General features: G+C 50.0%; 2 protein-coding genes across 2 annotated transcripts in view; one reads left to right on the top strand and one right to left on the bottom strand.

Annotated features, from left to right (window-relative positions):
• The first annotated feature begins 7,025 nt into the window (after nt 1–7,025).
• Nucleotides 7,026–15,127, top strand: FZD5 (frizzled class receptor 5). Its single transcript, XM_048953200.1, has one exon. It carries the CDS (start codon nt 7,130–7,132, stop codon nt 8,855–8,857), a length of 1,728 nt encoding a protein of 575 aa, XP_048809157.1. The 5' UTR covers nt 7,026–7,129; the 3' UTR covers nt 8,858–15,127.
• The window catches only part of CCNYL1 (cyclin Y like 1), a 37,023-nt gene continuing 30,782 nt past the window's right edge, over nt 10,769–17,009 (bottom strand). Inside the window, exon 10 of the mRNA XM_048953247.1 lies at nt 10,769–15,901. Within this exon, the coding sequence (XP_048809204.1) occupies nt 15,785–15,901 (117 nt within the window). The 3' untranslated portion in view covers nt 10,769–15,784. The remainder of the gene's footprint in view (nt 15,902–17,009) is intronic.

The raw sequence follows: 17,009 nt of genomic DNA, 5'->3' as shown, positions 1-17,009 counted from the left end.
CTTAAGTGAAAAGTACACAGAGACACAAATTCAGGAATGGTACTTTTTATGTTTTTAGAGGTTCTAAAGAAAATCCATGGAACTAAACTGCAGGACACAGTGTAGGTTGTTCTCAGATATAATGGGTGCGTATCTTGGTTTTCTTTGGATATAGGAAAACATAACTGTTCTCTTTTGGATTCATCTCTGTTTAAATTCATCAAGACACTAACCAACCAAATTTAGTAGTGTCTGCTGGGAATTTTCCCAAACTGGATTGTATAAAGCTGATACTCATGCACATATGCACAATTCTGGACCGCAGCCTCACTTCACATTGAGGCTGAAAAAAACTCCCCATTTCCCCCGTTAGCTGCAGCTACAACACTGCTCTAAGATACCCAAGCAAGCCTGGGAAATGCAGTTGCTGCTCCAGTACTGGTCATTTTTTTAATGTGAGCTGGAAGCCACAGCTACTCTGTACATCTATACAAAATCAGTTTGATTCTATCAGAACAGTGCAAATGGGATTCACAACCAAGACTTTTGGTCCATCCAGAATCCCATCACAGGTTTCTCACAGAGCCAAGGGGAGCACAGCAGGCATCAAGGACTCAGCTGACGGGGCTGGGATGGCTCCTGCAATGCAAACATGATCGGAAAGCTCTCAGTGTACTTGTCTCACAGATAGGGCTGATTGAAGACACTGTCTCACAATACAGAACATGTCTGTCTCACACCAGCCACGACACATCCTCACTCTGCTAATTAGCAACATCTCTGCCAGAGTCTCAGCTGAAAGGATTAAAATCTTCTCACCTTATTCTGCTCCTTCCTCATCCAAGGGGAGATGTTTAGTCCTGGAGGGATATAGCTGTGCTGGCTCAGGTAAGGAGGCAACCTTGTTCCCCCGTGACTGCACTTCTTCCAGAGGGGAATTTTATCTTTAGGACAGTCAATCTGCCCTGACTGAAGAGGCACCCAGCCTTGGATCCTTGCAGGACAGCATTGGAGGTGATCGGCCTAACCTGCTCTAAGGGAATGGAAACAGAGCGCTGTCTGCAGCAGGAGCTGGTCTTTCTCTAGCTCAGGACCAAAGGATTGATTTCCCAGATCAGTGTAGTAAATCACATTTTTCTGTCTGTAAAAGCAGGAGAATTATTTGTCCTTTCTCCCATTTATTGTTCCTTGGTTGCTTAGCCTGAATGTTGTTAATACTGCCCAGTATCTTGAGCAGCTGGCGCAGTGAGAGGCAAATAATGAAGATGTGTAGTGGAAGCTTGCACAGTAACTTTTCCAAGTGCACCCAGAGGGGTCCTGCCTGTTTTATGGCAATGTAACTGCTGGGGCCTGGCAGGCATGGGAAAGAGCTCCGCAGCTGCCTGCCCCACGTAGTGCACAATTTCACCAATCTAGGGAAAATACAGCAGAGTGAATTCTGCTGCAGACAGGTAAACTTCTCTGAGCAAAAAGCTGAATCAAGCTACTCCACTGTTTATAATGGCATAAAGAATGTGTCCCATCTTTGTAGATGTTGTGCTACTCTTTTTGTCAGCCTGCTGCGTATAGAAAATCTGTTTGATTGCATCAGTTCAGTAAAAAAAGAAAAAAGGCCTTGTAAGAGAAAAAGGCCTAATGACACAACTTGGTCATTAGAGATTTTTTGAAACCCTTTGCCAGCACTTGTGGAAAGATTGAATATATTTAGAGCACATTTTTGTGTCACCAGGACATAGCCCAAGCAAGGTAGCATCACCATGTGCTTGACAGTAATGCACATTGCAGTGTGGCATAGGATTTAGAGAACAAATGCCATGTTTTTTTATCCCTGCAAATCTCTTGATGTGCTCCAATTCTGTAACACTAGTCCCTGGTAAAGCTACTGCTTTTTAAGATCAGGATCCATAGATTTTTTGCATTTCTTAATTCTTCACATCTAACTAATATGCAGGTCAAATATGTTTTGACTTGTGTATTAAATCATCCTATGAATAACTTGCAAAAGAAGGTAATCAAAATGTGTATAGTTCCAACCAGTGCTAACTGCCTTCTCATTCAGTTTCATGTATCTTTTTACTTGTGTCCAGTAAATGTTGATTATGCAGCGAATTAAATCTGTTTCTCCTCATAATTTGGTGCATTCACTGGGAGTGACATGACTCACTAAGCCCTAGCTCCAGATATTTCTCCAGTCTGTGTCAAGCACTTCAAGGATGTCAGAAGCACATACTGGGAGTCCAGAGGGCCTGATCTTAGCAAGAATGCCTCAAGGTCAGAGAGAAGACGTGGTTTCATAGTACCTTTCTAGGGTACTATAGATCATTGGGTCAGTATGGCACATCATGGAGGTGCTCAGACTCCAGAGTACAGGTATGAAGCAGTTTCTGTAAATAAAGACCCCTTACAGTTGCCTCAGAAGGGTCCAGAGTTAGTGCACCTGATGATCACCAGATCATCAGTGCATCCTGTGATCACCGGAAAATGGTGATCCCAGCACTTGGAGAGGCTAATGAAAAAGAGCAGTCAGAGATGTTTTCTGATTGTGTGGTACTTTGTATTCTCAAGAAAGGCCAGGCTGAATTCCTTCTTAACAGCAACACTTTCCACCTATTGATAAACTTTCAAGGCCAGGAGAGACCACTGGTATCGGCTTTGTTCATACAGATAGTAGCTTCTCTGTAAGGAATTGGTTCAGCATAGACTGAAAGTTTACTGGCAACATTTCTGTTCTTTCTCTACAAGCCACTGGGGCCGGAGGCAGCTGACCATGCTCTGCTGCCTTCTGGCTGAAGCCTGCCTGCTTCCCAGCAAGCTCGTGGTGTGCCAGCATTTTTGTGTCCCTGCTCTAGGACAGAGGAGGGGACTTCTAGACCTTTTCCATGTTGGAACAGGAAGCTTCTTTGCTTTTCCTGATGCTGCAGCATTTTTCAGAAGTACAATCAGCTTGCCCTATTTGGCACAAACTGGTATGTTTTGCATTGTTTTTTAATGCTGGAATTTTCCACAAAACAGCTTCAGTGAAGGCTGCTTGAGCATTTGTTCCAGAGAATTCTCACCTTGACTTGCATCCTAGCCCTAATGTGTTCGTAACCTTTTCAGCCTCACCTTGCTGCTATAGCCTTGTCCATCTCTGCTGGATTAGGGAGCTACTTAGGACCTTTGTCCCCAGGATAAAGTACTGCAACTGTAACTGATTTTATTTGAATTTGGATGTAGAGCAAACAAATAGAAATAGGTTTCCAAAGGTTATGGCCTGAGGCAGGGCACAGAAGGCATTATGTCAAAGCTGAACTGCTCCAAGCAGTTTCACCCCATAGGCATCTCACAGGAAAGGAGAGGGCAGAGAAAGGAGAGGCAGAGGCCTGTTTAAAGATGACATAGATCAAAACAGGACTAATCTGAAGATAAAGCAAGCAATAATTAGTGTGTGTTATTGTTATTTAACAGAGGCGTTTAATGGCTCCCACGTATTAGCTGGGGTTTTGTTTTGTTTTACTTCTGTAGAAGTCAGAAGCTGACTCTAGACTGAAAGCAGGCAGTGAAGCCTCGCTGCCAGGAGCCTGGCCAGGGAGCAGATCCTCAGCTCTGAGCCGGCACTGGTGGTTCTGCACTCTGGCTGCAGTGATGTGGTTGTGGTGGTGCAGGTTAGCTGTGCCATGGTGAAAACCATGGCTTCATGGCTGTTCTGATCACCATTCAGCTGAGACTGGGCAGAGCTCTGGTAGTTTGCAGGAAATGCACAGCTCTCTACTAGGAAACAGCCTGAGCTGCTCAGACCGCCAGAGGGGCCAGCGCTGGCCCCTTGGTCAAGAAAAAATCTCAGATTTCATGCTTCAGGGTTGTTCATTTGGCAGCTTTCCTGAGCGCTGGATTCATTTATAGCTGTAAGTATACAAATGGATGTGCAGTACAATCGCCCTGCTTGGAAATCCCAGCAGAGCAAAGTATTTACCTCTGAAAAATGTTTGGAGTAACTCCTTTGCAATATATAGAGCAGTGAGCATTTCAGAAACAGTCTATGTATTTAAACAGTCATTACTGCCTTCTGGGTAAATAACACATGTTTTTAAAATGGTCTCTATACACAATAGGCACTAACACAATAAATCCTAATTGCTCTGAAGGACCCATTAGGCTCTATCAGGTCAAGAAATGGTGGAGGTTTTTTGAAAGTCACTCACCATGTTGTTACATAAGCCACAATTTGAAAGTCCATAAATAAGTATTTGCCCAATGAAGAGTGAGGGCCTTGCCAGGGCCATACTAATTTATCATGTCAACTTCACTATGGGGACTGTTTTCTTTTCAAAGGCCAGTGTTAAAAAAGAGGGGGGGAGGGGTTGGAGTACTGTGCAGTGTGTTTCAAAACATACATATCTGAGAAGATTCAGGCTGTAATGTGCCCACCAGGGGAAGCAAATGTAATGTTCCCTACCTCCTCCTTAGCTCGGTGCTGTGTGAATCATGGTGAGATGCAGAGAGCTGTGAAGCTGCAGGTCTGGGGCTTTTCCTCCTCCTACTGCTCCCTAGGGTTGTGGCCCCAAGGCCCCTCTGCCTGATGTGGGCTGCAGGGCAGCCCCTCAGTGCAGTTGCACCCCCAGTCCCTGTGGGGACAGATAGAGGCCAGTTGTGTACATTGTATGTGCCATGATATGCACAGATAAGTCATAATGGAATTGTTGAGGTAAAGAATTGACAGATCTAGCAAGATGAGCTTTAAGTGCAGCCACTCCTCCTGACTTTGCTTTAGCTTTCCACGTGTAAAGTTTTGGTTGCATTTTGCAAAGTGTAGCACTCAGGTCAGCTGTTGGTGCCACCTATGTCACTGTTAGAAACCACGTTTTGTGTTAATTCACTTGGAATGTGTCTATTCCATGGAGCTTTTTGAATATGACTGTGAGTTGGCAGGGTTTTGTTTCCCACACTATTTTGAGATGTGTAATTGTCCAGGTATCTGTATAAACAAACAGCAGTGATGAAAGTTTGGGTTTTCCAGGGAATTTCAGTAAGGCATGCATGGTGAAAGTGTTGAAGTGATTTAAATCCAAATTCCTGTCCGCAGCCCAAAGCTTGTAAATCATTTTGCTCATGAGAAAATGCTGGCCTGCTGCTGCTGCACTTTGTGGGACTGGGTGCCAGAGTCCTGCCATGCTGGCAGCAGCTCGCAGCCTGCCTGCCCCTGCTGTCCCTCTACCTGCTGGCCCCTAGTGTGCAGGGACTTTGTGTCTTATTTCGCACCCCCCTGGCTCTGGCAGTGAGGGTGGTTTGTGGGGTCTGTGTGGGTTCCAAGGCTTGCAGCACTGGCAGCCCGCGGCCTTGTGGCTCAAGTGGGAGTGCAGAAACACCACTCACTAAGCCACTGGTAGGGGGTCACTGCACGTGTGAGCACCCCCCCAAGTGGGATACCCACAGCTGCCTGCGGGCATCGGGAGCTCTTTGCAGATGTCTGCTGAGCTCCCTAATAAGAGCAATGGAAGTGACTGGTCTTCATAAAGGGATCTCCCTTAGTGCTTTCCTCAAGTCCTTTAGCAGTGACCATGTCCCCCAGAAAGGCAGTTTGCCCAGGTAAAAATTGAAGGCTGACAACACAGAACCAAGCACAGAAACACTTAACCGCCTTCTGACTTTCTGTTCCTGCAGGAACCACTGAACCCCCTTGCTGGAAGTGCACCTATGGGGAAAGGTACACGTGAGTGGCCTTGCCCCTGCCCCTCTCCTTGGGGCTGCAGCCCAGTTCCCAGGCACAGCTGTCGGCGTGGGACAGCTTGAGGAACACCTCTGCATGGGGGTTGAAGGTAACACAATTTCTTAATAATGTGTAGAATTTATTAATGATGGTGGAAAGGTCTCAAGTGCGAGGAATGCTTTCTTGTTTGTCAGGATTCAGCGTGGTAGGTTTGAGGCAGGCACAGGGTGTTGCTAATGGCGCTGTGTATGTATGCAGTGATGTGCTCGTGCTGTGCAGTAGGGATGGGTAGCAGCTTACCGACTGCACTCGCTCTTACACCATATTTAATCCTGCTCTGGTTGCTCTGCTGCATATTCATAACAACAAAAAGGAAACAGAAACACAGATGTCTACCTGGCTCTTAATTGGGTTTCATGTATCCCCAGTGTAGCAAATGCAGTGTTATTTATAGCCAGGCCCTAAGAATTAGGTGCATCTGGAGCAGTGGCAGAACCCACGCCAGGCTGCAGGCTGATGGATGGGTGGAGTGAAGCGCTGCCTCGCTCTGCCCTTCCTGTGCCCCCCTGCCTACCTGTCCCCACTGTGTGTCAGACCAAACTGATACTGCCAGAGGGAATGCTTACAGAATTGAAATACATGGGAAAAAAGGAGAATTTCTGCTCTAATGCAGCCGCATCAGCATTTTCTAATTGCACAGCGATGATAACAAAAAGCTGCCCTCTACTCTCACTGTAATTGGGGTAATCAGCTGAGGGCCATAATGAAACTGTCTGTGATTTGCCTTCTGCTGGGCTGTGACTTCACAGAAACGCAGTCGGGCAGAATTAAAAGTTATGGCTCCTGCTGCAGGGCTGTGCTGCTGCACACCAGCGCCCTGTGCCCGTACTGCAGGCAGCTGAGTGCTGTGGGGACCGGAGCGCTTTTGGCCTTTTTTAAGTTGTTCGGCCGCGGAGGTGGCGGCGCCGAGCAGAGCTGCGCCCCGGTTCTTGTCTGTTGGCCTTCGGCTGCTGCCGCGGGGTTGGGATGACCCGGAGGGGGTGCGGAAGGAAGGCGGCCGTGACGCGCAGGGGTGCCGGCAGCGGGGATCTGTGCGCTCCGAGGGAGTCGGTATGGACGGACAAGAGGCAGCGCGCTATCTGAGAGCTTCGGGAAGGTCCGGGCCTGCTCCGCGAACAGCGCCGCGTGCTCGCGGGTCTCTACCCGCCGCGGAGGCAGAGGCGGTGCCGAGCCGGGGGCGGGCGGAGCCGGCATTGGGGGCGGGGCCGTAGGCGGTCCGGGGGCGCGGTCCGGCGCGGCGCGGAGCCGGGGCGCCCGCCCGCCCCAGAGCGCAGGTGGCGGCGGCGGCGGCGGCGGCACGGCTGGTCCCGGCGGGGCTCGCTCCCGGCCCCGCTCCCGGCGCGGCGGCGACAGGGCGGGGGCAGGCGCCCGGGGCATGCGGCGGCGGTAGGACGGGCGGCGGCAATGGGCGGCCGGGGGCTGCCGGTCCCGCTGCTGCTGGGGCTGCCGCTGCTGCTGGGGCTGCCGGCGGCGGGGCGCGCCGCCTCCAAGGCGCCGGTGTGCCAGGAGATCACGGTGCCGATGTGCAAGGGCATCGGCTACAACCTCACCTACATGCCCAACCAGTTCAACCACGACACGCAGGACGAGGCCGGGCTGGAGGTGCACCAGTTCTGGCCGCTGGTGGAGATCCAGTGCTCCCCGGACCTGCGCTTCTTCCTCTGCAGCATGTACACCCCCATCTGCCTGCCCGACTACACCAAGCCGCTGCCCCCCTGCCGCTCCGTCTGCGAGCGGGCCAAGGCGGGCTGCTCGCCCATCATGCAGCAGTATGGCTTTGCCTGGCCAGAGAGGATGAGTTGCGACAGCCTGCCGGTGCTGGGGGACGCCGAGGAGCTCTGCATGGGCTACAACCGCACAGAGGCCACCACCCTGCCGCCTTTCTTCGGGAAGCCCACACGCCCAGCCAAGGACACAGCCAAAAGCCAACTACCAAGCGGTAGGCACCCGCCGGGCACCGACTGCGGCCGGACCTGCAAGTGCAAGGCGCCACTGGTGCCCATCTCCAAGGAGTCCCATCCGCTGTATAACCGCATCCGGACTGGGCAGGTGCCCAACTGCGCCATGCCCTGCTACCAGCCCTACTTCACCCAGGACGAGAAGACCTTTGCCACTTTCTGGATCGGCCTCTGGTCCATCCTTTGTTTCCTCTCCACTTCCACCACTGTGGCTACCTTCCTCATTGACATGGAACGTTTCAAGTACCCCGAGCGCCCCATCATCTTCCTCTCTGCGTGCTACCTCTTCGTCTCTGTGGGCTACATTGTACGGCTGGTAGCGGGACATGCCAGTGTGGCTTGCGACCCTGAGCACCACCACATCCACTATGAGACCACGGGCCCCGCACTCTGCACTGTGGTTTTTCTGCTCCTCTACTTCTTTGGCATGGCCAGCTCCATCTGGTGGGTCATCCTGTCCCTCACCTGGTTCCTGGCAGCTGGCATGAAGTGGGGCAACGAGGCTATCGCGAGCTATGCGCAGTACTTCCACCTGGCTGCCTGGCTCATCCCCAGTGCCAAGTCAATTACCGTGCTGGCGCTCAGCTCCGTGGATGGGGACTCAGTAGCTGGGGTTTGCTACGTGGGCAACCAGAGCCTGGAGAATCTGCGTGGCTTTGTGCTGGCACCGCTGGTCGTGTATCTCTTCACTGGCAGTCTCTTCCTGCTGGCCGGCTTCGTCTCGCTGTTCCGCATCCGCAGTGTGATCAAGCAGGGCGGCACCAAGACTGACAAGCTGGAGAAGCTGATGATCCGCATCGGTATCTTCACCGTGCTCTACACTGTGCCTGCCACCATTGTCATTGCCTGCTACATCTATGAGCAGCACAACCGGGAGGCGTGGGAGCAGGCGCAGAACTGCTCCTGCCCAGGGGACCCCCACCGCCCCAAGCCTGACTATGCTGTATTCATGCTCAAGTACTTCATGTGCCTTGTGGTGGGCATCACTTCTGGCGTCTGGATCTGGTCTGGCAAAACTCTCGAGTCCTGGCGGCGCTTCACAGCCCGCTGCTGCCGGCCAAAGAAGCCAGCAGGTGCTGCTGCATACGGTGAGGTCAGCCCAGCACTGGTGGGCAGGACGGTGCTGCCCAGCATGGCCTCCTACCACAAGCAGGTCCCGCTGTCCCATGTGTGATCTGAAGGAGCCGTGGTGACCCCAGCATGGAGGGAGGAGAGGGTTGCAAAGACCCAATGCTGCAGCACAGGGAGCGGCGGCAGAGCCACCCTGCCACCCCAGTCCCACAGCAGAGCGGAGCAGCCCAGGACCAAGCGTAGCCCCAGTCAGGGCAAGAGAGGTGCCACCAGCAACATGGGGACAGAGGGTCGGTGCTGGGAGCCAGCTACATGAGCTGGGACACATCATGAAGTGATGTGTGGGCTGGGTAGGTGGCAGCAGCCCCACAGCCTCTGGACGGGTTGTGCTGGTACTGGGATGAGGGGGAGAGCTGCAGCAGGCATGGCTGGTGGCAGCCCTATCTCTAGTGATCCCCAGCACCAGAACTGAGCTGCTTGCCAGAGCTGGGAAGCATGAGAGGAGTCAGGATAGCAGGTCGGGGACATCCCACATATCACCAGGCAGAGAGCTGGTGGCCCTGGCACAGGCTTAGAGGCAGGGGTTGAGCTGCATGGGTGCTGGCAGAACAGGAGGATGGGGCTCAACAAAGTCCTGCTGCCAGCCCACACAGAGCCCGGCATGCTGCCAAGAAGCCTGGGGCCGAGGAGCCCTGAGCCCCCAGCAAGCACACGCCAGCTCCCTGACAGGGCAGGTGCTTTGCACTGCTAGCTCTGGCACTTTGGAAAGCGGTTGGCAATGCTCCACGCCTCTGTGTCAGGCAAGTTTGTAGCATCTCCCCCGTGCTGTGCAGGCTGCCTGGGGCAAGGCAGGGGTCGTGTCATAGACGGAAATGCACTGTGTGTGTGTGTGTGTATCTGCAGCAGGAGGTGTGTGCGTGGGGTCTGTGAGGCAGGTGGTAGCTGCGTGTGCTGGGAAGCAGTGGGGTCAGCAGCCAGCCGGCTCCAGCCCTCCTTGCTGCTTTTTTGGAAGCTGCACCTCTGTCAGACAGCACCAGGCTCAGGACTGAGCAGGTAATTCAGGAATAGTCAGCAGAGTGCTCACACTTTCTCCCGCATCGCAGCCTCTTCCCAGGGTTGGGCAGCAGCAGGGCACTGACAGAAGCATTGCGAGGCGTTACACTCTGGGGACATCTGGGCCTAGGTTGGTAGCACATGGGTGCTGTGTCAGCCCCTTGAGTGGGACAAGGGAGTGGCAGCAGGGATGGGCTGCTGAGAGGCAGCTGCAGCCAGCTCCTGCCTGCTTTTGAAAGAACCCAGGTGTTTAGTCTGGTTTCCCTGCCCCAAATGGGATCACATATGTAACTTTGCAGAAATGATTATGGGAGTCCTTTTGTCCCCTTCCAACCATGGCGCCACGACCCAGCTGCATTGCTCTTGCGGGACTGCCAGGGCCCCAGGTTGTTCAAGATGCCCTGAGAACACTTCACAATCAAGGAGGTTTCCAAGCCTTTTAAAACCAAAGTCTGGGAAGCAGGGGACCCTCTGGTGGCACAGCTGGTGATACAGATGGTGCCAGGACGTGGCATGTGTGCAGAGCGGTGCAGGGCCAGAGTGCTCTGTGGGACCCTCTCACAGCTGCAGGGCACTGTTGCGACAGAGGTTGGCTCGCTTTGGTGTGTTGCAGTACTTCACCTTGGGCAGCATTGCACCATGTTCTGTTACAAACTGTAAATAGCTGTATATAGTTGTTTTGTACTTTCAGGAGCTGGGGTGAACTTTGATACAGGTTTGGGGCAGGTGTGTGCTCAGTGTGGGGCAGGTCAGGCGCGGCACTGTGGGCATATGTGTGTTGTAATCCTGGGCATTAAATAGCTCCAACCTGATCCAACCCACGGCTTGCTGGACTTGTCTCTTTCTATAGTGCCTTCTGTAGATACAGCTAAGCACACCATGCAATACAATGAACAAAACCATGGCAAAGGTGGTGTTTTTCTGTTTGTTTGCTTCTTTTTTTAAGTCTAACTGACTGTGTAAAACTTTTTTTTTAAGGAAAAAAAGAAATCCAAGCTCAAGTGCAGGCTTGCCTATTGAAAAGTTTCCGGGAGGCCACTCTGTTCTGACCTAAGGACAGGTTGGTGCCAGCAGCCTGGGGTTGACCCTGGCCTCAGCACTGCCCTGCAGGCAGGGCAAGGTGTGGAGCCAGTGCCCCTGTGCTGTGGGTAACTGACATGTTGTTTTGGCATTGTTGTTTAGTGGTGCTCTTCAACTTTTGTTTATATAACCATATTATATTTTGTGAAAAGCTGAAGAAATTTTATTCAAAGAGAAGTATAGAGATTAGTTATTTATGAGGAAAAAGATGTGTGTGCTGTTTTCTTTGCTTGTATGCTTATGCTAACCTGATAATTACCACAAAAGCTTACTGTGGGGAAAGGGGAGGAGTGTGCGGGAGGGCTGTGCTGTCTTCTTATCAGCAGGGATCAGCGGGGACTTGGGAGGCAACCGCAGCAGCCCTGTGCAGATGTGCTGCCGAGAGCACCAAGCCCTGCGCAGCTCTGCCCTCAGTGTGAGGCTGTGCGCCCTGGCCCATGGCAGCAGCCCACCCAGCTTGGGAGTGAGTTTGGGTCTGCAGGGTGTTGGCAGCAGGTACTGCTGGCACCACCCCTGGCTTTGCTGACAGAGCTCCTGGGCAGGCCAAGGTCACACCTTCCTGGTGGAAGACAGTTAACGATCAACTTTTATTGGTGTTCTTGCAGTTTGCACGGTATTGGTCCCTCACTCTGCCTCGAGATCGAGCGCCAAAGAGTTGCCCTTTGGTACTTAGCAGGTGCCAGCTCTTGGCCAAGGAGGATGTTGTGTGCTGATTTAAGTGTCCTTGTTGCCATCTGCTGTACACTCTCCTGTGGTGGGAAGAGTGCGAAGGGAGGACAATGAGGGGTTAAGTTGGCTGTGCTGTGACTAATGGTGCAGGACTCTGCTATCTAGTTAGGTGTGTAGGCACACACGGGTCCCACTAGATAGGATCTCTTACCTGAAAGCAGCATTCCAGTGCCCCATGATAAAACTGATGGAGCCAGCAATGCACTGACTCACCCAAGCCCTCTGTGGTTAGGTGCAGACAAAGGACACCCAGCAGCTGAGCCTGCCCTGTGCAGGGCAGCTGCTGTGCGGCTGTGTGGGCATGCCCCACCTCAGCATCAGGACTTACCTGGGTGCTGAAGGCACCTTGCCTGTTTCCAGCTGTAAAGCCTGCTTGGCAGCAGGGTTACTGCCAAAGCTTCCTGAGAAGCTTCTGTGTTCTCAGTGCCTCAGTAAGCAGGAGTTTGGCAAAGCTGCCATCCGCTGCCACCTTGAGATCGATTTTGATCAAGAGAAGGGCCATGGCTGCAGTCATTTGTTGGTGAACCACCACCAAAGGCTGCAGGACTTTGCACAGCTACACGCAGCCCACCCTGATGGTGTGGTGTCACACACCTGTGCTCTGTGTCCCATTGGGCCCATTCAGGCTGCCCTCAAGGCAAGAGCAGGCTCTCTTGGTATCGACTAGTGCAATGCACTTTGTGTGGGGAAAAGTAGTATCTTGCAGAACAGGGATCTGGCCCTGCAAATGGGGTTTTACGTGACAGGGGCAGGAGGCAAAGTGGTGATTTTGTTCCTGGAAATGCCTTGCTCCCTAAGGCAGCAAACTGGCCCATTTTCAGCGATGTGCTTTACCCAGCTATTAAACTGCATATATGTATGTGTGCATGGTAGCGCAACAGTGCACTATATTCACTGCTACAGCACGACAGCACATATTTTGCCTCTTTCTCAGAGAACACTGTGAACAGTCAGGCATAAGCCCTGCTGCACTATGGGAATTAGCAGCTTGGGCCATAGGCAGCAGCCCGCCTTGTTCTGGGCTCTGACCCATCAGCCAACAGCACCCACACAGCTGCTACGCCCCCCCTGCAAACTCTGACCTCAATTGCTCTTGTGCCCTCTTCTGCTTGTCAGGTTATTCCTGATGCGTATATTCTTACCCAGAAGCAATGTTCTTGACATTTATTCAGTCTCTGAAGTGCCTGTCCTCTTAACTGCCAAACCCACGCTGAAGTAGCTCTCATAAAGTTCCCTTAGAAACAAAATGCACACAGTCCCCATACACAAACAGAAAGGCCTTCTGACTCCCAAAGGCATCATGTAGCCCAGAAACACATCAGTGAGTTGCTGCCCATATGGACCTGTAGCACACACTGCTCGCGTTACTCTTGATGGGTCACGATATAGATATTGTCTAGGGAAGCTGTTAAGTGGAACCACCCTGGGGCTGAATGCAACCGAAGGTCACCTCACCTTAGATTTACTCTTCACAAATGAGCATTCTCATCGCAGGCTGTTGTTGCTGGGTATTCTTCTAAGGCAACAGAGGTAGGTACACTCACTGTAATGCTAGTGTTCTAGAGATGATTCTATTATTTTTCATTTTGCCTTTGTACGAAAATTACTGCCAACAAATAAAGCACAGCTCAGCTCCCCGCAGAACCCACCCCCCAAATGCAGTTCCCTCTGAAATTGTATCTATCTTTGTTCTTCAACTGCACTCTTTTAAAAGTTTTACTTCCCACTGATTACCTAAGAAATGCTGTAGGTATGTTTTCCTGGATCTCTTTCATATGGCCCAGAATGTTAAGGGCAATTGCTATTTTCCCCTCTCTTAAAAAATCATGATTCTATTGACAAAGTGCTCTGGGCTAAGCTACAGAAAAACTAAAACCAGTTAAAGTTTAGGCAAAATTAAGTTGGGAGCATCAGGTTCCTGGACAAGAGTACAGCTGTCTGAGTTGACACCCGCCTGACAGGCAGATCAGCAGGACGAGCCTCGCTCTACTTTGGCCAAAAGGTGAGTGAATGCCACAAGTTCCTGCTGAGCACCTTAGAGCTGAACGGCTGCAGCTACAGAAACCATGTGCCAGCCCACAGTGAAGCGAATCCAGACCCCATCACACAAAGTAAAAGGCACCCAGTCGCTTGTAGATTCCTATTGAGTGCTCAAGGGAGGATTTAAAAACTTCCAGTTAGCACCAGACAGATATTGTAGAGGGCTGAGTCAAATTCCAAACTAAAACAAGTGGAAATAGGCAGGCAGCTACAGAAGGCTTCTGCTGCTCATCCAGCTGAGGGCCCTGGCCCATCCTGCAGAGCAAGCAGCACACAGTTGCCCAATGACCTCTGCTGTGGGCTTCAGAGAATTCCCGAGTAATCTCAGCAAAATGAACACGAGGGGAAGGTACAGAGACAGGGGAGGCCTTAATGCACATTGATTCCACAGCCCCCCACTTCCTCTCAAACATGAAAGAAGCTGTACAGCAGCAAATAGAGGGGGAATTAAATCAGACAACTGTACAGAATACACAATTTACCTTTAACTTTAATTAAAATAGAGTTTATTAGCTTTTCTTTTAATACAAACATGAGAAAGGAAAACCACCTGAAGATGTAGCATTATTTCCAAAATTCAGTTGTGATCAATACCTGAAGTGCCAAGTTCCATGGATCTGAGAGCCAGGGGCAGGCATATTTGCATACCACAAAAGACAAAATGCATCATTTTAACAGCTGAGTGTAGCCAGACTGATTGTTACACTCAGACCCCCACTCCCTACCCTCCACTCTCAAAAGCATGTGGACTCACCGTTTAGTGTGAGTTTCTGGACCTTGGCTAGATGAAGTGCACAGAAACTGTGCCATTTGGAGGGAGATCTGCTCCTAGACAGACAGCCTAGAATCTATTTGGATCCAAGAAGGGAAGATATTACAAAGGCATGTAACAGGAAGAGTCTAGTAATACTTATCCTGCTCAGAGTTCAGTTTCAGAGCCTGAAAGTAAGGTCCATTCCAAAGTCTCAGAAGGAACAAAAACCCAAGCCTTAAAAGCAGTTGCACAAAATAAAATTCACTTTGGAGGAAAAAGGAAAAAAAAGTTTTACAGAAATATTTTTGATAATTTTCGATTAATTTTTTTTTTCAATCTACCTGGTTAGGTAGTCCAAGATTCTCAAACTCTATCTTATCATGATTGTAAATCCCTCCCAAGAAACAAAGCCTCAATGGGAGCCAAATGGATGCACAATATCAGCTTTAGGAACTCCACTGTATATAGCACAAGAGATCTGCAGTAGAACTCGAGAAGCGGTGCTGCACACATGCCGTTCACCACTGGATTGCTACGCTGTTTGGGATGGTGATGATATTTCCAGACCAACTTTCTCATTCAATGCCTCAAAAAAATATACAGCTTGCGTCTCTTCCAGAGCAATAACAAGTATTAGAAAATGAGAGAAGCACCATAATTCACAAGAAATGCAGCATGGACCCTATATATTTTAACAATACAGAAAACCATCTCTCTGCCACCACTCAAAACATACTAAGTCCTTTGACAGTCTGCTGGAGTGAAGTTGTTGGTGCAGAGTTGGGATTCCTTCCTGCTGTGCAGCTTCTTGGTTATGAACAGATCACCAATAATAGCAGCTTTTAGTAGCCAAACCAGGGAAAAACCATCAACACAAGTCAAGGCTGTTTGTTGTTTTCAGCTCCAGAGTAGTTTGATACTTTAAAGAGTCCCACGTTCTGTTTTGTTTTTAACACCGCATTGACCTGAAGTACAAATGCGGCAGGACTCTGTAGGACAGGGGAGAGGAGGGAAGAACGTTGTAACTATAGTCATGTGGTTAGTGTTTAAATTCTAAAATTTAAAACTACTTGTTATTAAAAACCTCAAGAGTTCACAGCTATAGGCCTACATAGTAAGCAAACATCTGTGGGAAAAAGATGGAGAGAAGTTTGTTTTTGCATCTCTGGATAAATTAAAGAGGAGAGAGTGGATTTGACAAAGATCTTGTCTTGCACCAAGTATGCTCCTCAAGCTCTGGGCTCCCTTGGCTAATTTTACCCCTCCTCTCCTTTTGCTGGAAGACACCATCACCGCTGGCTTGTGTGCATGGAGTGGTGGTATTCCTCCAATTCATGTGGACGCTGGTTCATGGTGCTGCACCTTTCTCTCTCCTCAGGAGAGGATGGCATTAGAACGGCGGATACCAACTAAATTATCAGCACTGAAAGATCGTCTCATAGCAGCTTTTGACAAGTCTTTGTATTTATCTTCACAGAGCCGGGAGATAGCCTGGGTATCACATTCAGAAACAGAAGTACACATTAGAAAAGCTGGAACATTTCAAGGAAGTTTTTACAAAGCATCATACGAACAGCACAGGCACTCTGCAGCTGTGGTACTATTGGTTTTTTTACGTACAAAGTCAGAAAAGAACTACCACTTTGGCAGAAAAGTATTAAGGGGGTCTCTCCTCATGCTATCAAGAACCTTATCCGTTAGGAATCAAGACACTGAAAAGGTGAGTCTCATTACCTAATGGAAAACTTGGATCCATTTCAGACTTACGAGTTCATGTAAGTTATGTTCCAAATTGTACCTAGTAGTTAGGTCTGGTGTTTGGGCTTCTAACAGCACTAAAATGCACATAGGCATTTATGAGAGAAAAGGCTCAAGCCAAAATGGCTTCTGCACTCCCTCAAGAACCCTGCCCTTGGTCACTTGGTACAAGTGAGCGCAGAAAACAGAGGTGTACGAGAGGGCTCTATTTTCCCTTTACCATCTCTACACCTTCTCCTCCAGGCTGCTTTTTCCACCAAAGACCACTCATGTAGTCAGGTCAAGAAGGGAGGGCAGCTCTCTGCTCAATGGCACAGCAATAGCTGGGGCATTAATACAGCTATTACATATCCACACATGTGGACAACTTCGTATTTAACTGTTTTTTCAGCCACTTACTGGCTTACCTCTGCTCTGCTCTGCTTATTTAGCTAGTCAAGCTGCCTTTATTCTGGTGCAGCCTTTTTAGTGCCAGCCTAATTATTTCCCATATAACACACGATTGTGCAGAAAACGGTGCGTGTCCTCTCCTGCAGAGCCCATTTCTGACTGAAGCTTTCAGACACAATCAATGCAAATAAATAAGGATACCAGTAATAAAAGGCTGAACTGAATTTCAGTCCTGAACATTTACTGCCATTAATAATTTACCACCTACCAGGAGACAAACTTTCAGAGTGCTACAATCAGCTACAAGTCTACACCTTCCCTTTAAGGCAGCACCCATTCAGCACAACCCAGTGTTCTGGAAGTTCAAGAGGTGAAAAAGCACTCTGAGCATGAATAAACCCCTAAGTGTATTTTAAAATAATTATTTACATTTATTTCTGCCGACCTTCTG

Source organism: Lagopus muta, chromosome 8 (genome assembly GCF_023343835.1).
Source record: "Lagopus muta isolate bLagMut1 chromosome 8, bLagMut1 primary, whole genome shotgun sequence".
Classification (NCBI taxonomy): domain Eukaryota; kingdom Metazoa; phylum Chordata; class Aves; order Galliformes; family Phasianidae; genus Lagopus; species Lagopus muta.
Note: the sequence above shows the minus strand (reverse complement) of the source record. Positions and strands in the feature narration are given on the sequence as shown.